Source organism: Hibiscus syriacus, unplaced genomic scaffold (genome assembly GCF_006381635.1).
Source record: "Hibiscus syriacus cultivar Baekdansim isolate YM2019G1 unplaced genomic scaffold, ASM638163v2 tig00000340_pilon, whole genome shotgun sequence".
NCBI classification, from domain to species: Eukaryota; Viridiplantae; Streptophyta; class Magnoliopsida; order Malvales; family Malvaceae; genus Hibiscus; species Hibiscus syriacus.
The window spans coordinates 4765287-4768087 of record NW_024061783.1 but is presented as its reverse complement, the minus strand read 5'-3'; the positions used below and the strand labels follow the sequence as shown (position 1 = coordinate 4768087).

The window sequence follows — 2801 nt, the reverse complement described above, 5'->3', positions numbered from 1 at the left end:
CAAAGAGAAAAACAAAAGATATGTTCATTAAAAAAATATCAAAATGATGTGAATAAAAATAAGCAACACAAATCAGACAAAATGGTAAGGGAAGTATGTACCTCGAAGCACTGAACAAAGGAAAGAAGAGGAAGAAAGATGAAAAATCAAAAGCAAGGGTTTATACAAAGGTTTTTGAGTAGTAGATTCCAAACGCTTCGATTCAAATCTTCGACAAGTGAAAGCCGATGAATCTACTGAGCAAGATTTTGTCGGAACAGGCAAGTTGGGCTGCATACGGGCATGTTTCCTGAAGACATTTGGGCTTTAAAAGATATTGTATAGGGCTGCAAATGACATGAGTCGAGTCCGAGTATTGTTGAGCTCGACTCAACTCGACTCAAAAAGTTTAAAGATGAGCTCAGATCGAATTGAAAGTTCATGACTTGAAAATTATCAAGCTCGAATCAAATTTGAAATAAAAAATTAAAGCTCGACTTGAGCTAAAAAAACTTAAACTTGAAACATTCAGAGACTTAGGTTCGGATGAAGCTCAAACTCGAACTTAAATCTCAACTTTAGGTACATAAAAACATTATACTGTATTTTTTAGAAAAAAACATTTATATGTTACTATTATTAACAATTTAATTTAAAAATTGAAATGTTAATATATTATTGTTTCAAGTTGCTCGTAAGTTTCGGATATTAAATAACTCACTTCGACTGTTAAAAACTCGAGTCAAGTTCGATTTCCGAGTCATTCGAATTAAATGTTGACCAAACAACTAACTGGTTTTTCCGGTGCTAATGAGCTTAAACACTAACATATAAACCATATTACAAATCCAATGGAGCATATAAACACAAATTATCAAACATAGTAGAAACAAACTGTTAACTTCTGGAAATTCAAGTTATATGCATTAGCAAATCTGATAGATAGTTCATGTATCAAACATTTCAACAACAAAAAATAAAAAATAAAAGGAACGAACGAGGGACAATGATGAAGTTCCAGCAGTGTAATCTAACTTTAATTCCTAAGCTCTTCCTTGTATTTACTTGCAATTCAAGGGAACCAAGCTGAGTGAATAAGGAAGGACTGTGCAAAAGGTGGAATCAGTACCCAACTTGGAAATGGAGCAAACTAGTTGCATCGTGTTCGTCTCTATATTATATAGCATGATCTTAAGAGAAAATCTCATTAGTAAACAGCCGTCTTTGAAGGCTAAAAGATCAACCAATGGTTCCATTTCAACAGACAACCTTTGTGTTACTCTCTCTTGCAAATTGTAAAGGAACCGTGTATGTTGTTCTTCCATTTCCTCGAGTGTTTTCGAGACCTTCAACGACCACCGGGATTCGAAGTAATCATCGAGACACCACAGTTGGAGTCCGTGTTGAGAAACCAGGATGTAATGCAGCTTGCCATCCGAATCTCCGATACATGCTTCGCGGATGCTGCTGAATTCATCTGCAGGAAGTGGAACAGATACCAACCATGAAAGGTCAATCTCCACATGGAAGGTAAGAACTTCATCACCATCAGTCAGCCAGTGGGAAACCCCTTCCACATACACCCCACTGTTCTTGTACAGGTTATTGTTGCATTTGCAGATTTCGACCGATTTCTTCCAGGCCCTTGTATCCGAAGCATATATATCGAACGAGAAGCATGAACACCCTCTTCAGTTTCGATTTGTTTCACTTTGATAAGTTTGAACTTGATTGATGTGCCTAGGGTATCTTTACATGGATCAAATGCCAAAGCAAAGTTGTCTTCTTTATTAGGTTCGTCCCATTTTAGCCTCATCCATTCATGGTTCAAGGGGTTGCAGATGTAGAAACAAGGGTCTACTCTAGGGAAGCAACTGCGACAGCAGACCAAACCGTTGCAAGAAGACAGCACCACAACATGTTCAGGAAGGAAGTCCAACACTGTCTGAAAGAGCTCAGCTTCATCAGCATCTTGCTTTTTAACAGGAATGTAGGTTACAGCGGAGATTTCCTCGTAGCTCCATCTATATCTTTGCTGGAAGAAGAAGCCTGATAGTACGGCTTCTCCCTTCTGGGATTGAACTTTCATAAAAAAGGTGTCCGAGATAAGGCGGTTCCACCCTTTACAAACACACTTTAATCGTGGCATGTACTTGGTCGGCAACCGAGACAGCACATCAAAAGGAATGTCACCGTTTAGCTCCCCTAAATTACCCATTTCCTAAAACACAAATCCATTCCACAATACATTCACACTTCTCTAGAGCATTCTTACAAACAGGCAAATGAAACGCAGAATAAAAAGCTTGAGCATCAATCAATGAAACTTAAATCAAAGAGTGAACTACAAGAAATAAGTAGGGAACAATAACATTCTAAGGCGAATCAAACAAAGAAAAAGAAACAACTTTGGACATCCATGTGAGCATCCTTTACCTTTAAGAAATAAAGAATAAAAAGCCAAAGTTTTTCTATTGTAAAGCTCGAATTTTTACAAAGAAAGTGGGATATCAGAAATCAGAGAAACAGGGAAAATAAAATATCAGAGATAACGCTACGTATATGAGAAAAAAGATACCAACTTTCTTTTAAGGAAAACTACATAAACATGACTTACCTGCGAGGAAGAAGAACGGTCACATTTTCTCTTTGTAAAGCTCATATTTTTGTACGGATGGTGAAGAAGATGAAACAAACGATAGTGTGAAGAGCAGCTGAAAAGTCAGTCAGCAGAATTCATATAGAACTATGCCAGGGACAATGTTTTATTTGGATGCCATATTCATCGGACGGGTTATAGCAGATCCATAAATTAAAAATTT

At 37.1% G+C, this 2801-nt stretch overlaps 1 protein-coding gene across 1 annotated transcript; it reads right to left on the bottom strand.

Annotated features, from left to right (window-relative positions):
- Positions 1-1040: 1040 nt before the first annotated feature.
- Positions 1041-2197, bottom strand: LOC120199318 (putative F-box protein At4g10190). The gene is given in 2 exon segments (XM_039200439.1): positions 1041-1666; positions 1669-2197. Coding segments are annotated over 2 exon segments (1155 nt in total).
- Positions 2198-2801: the final 604 nt, after the last annotated feature.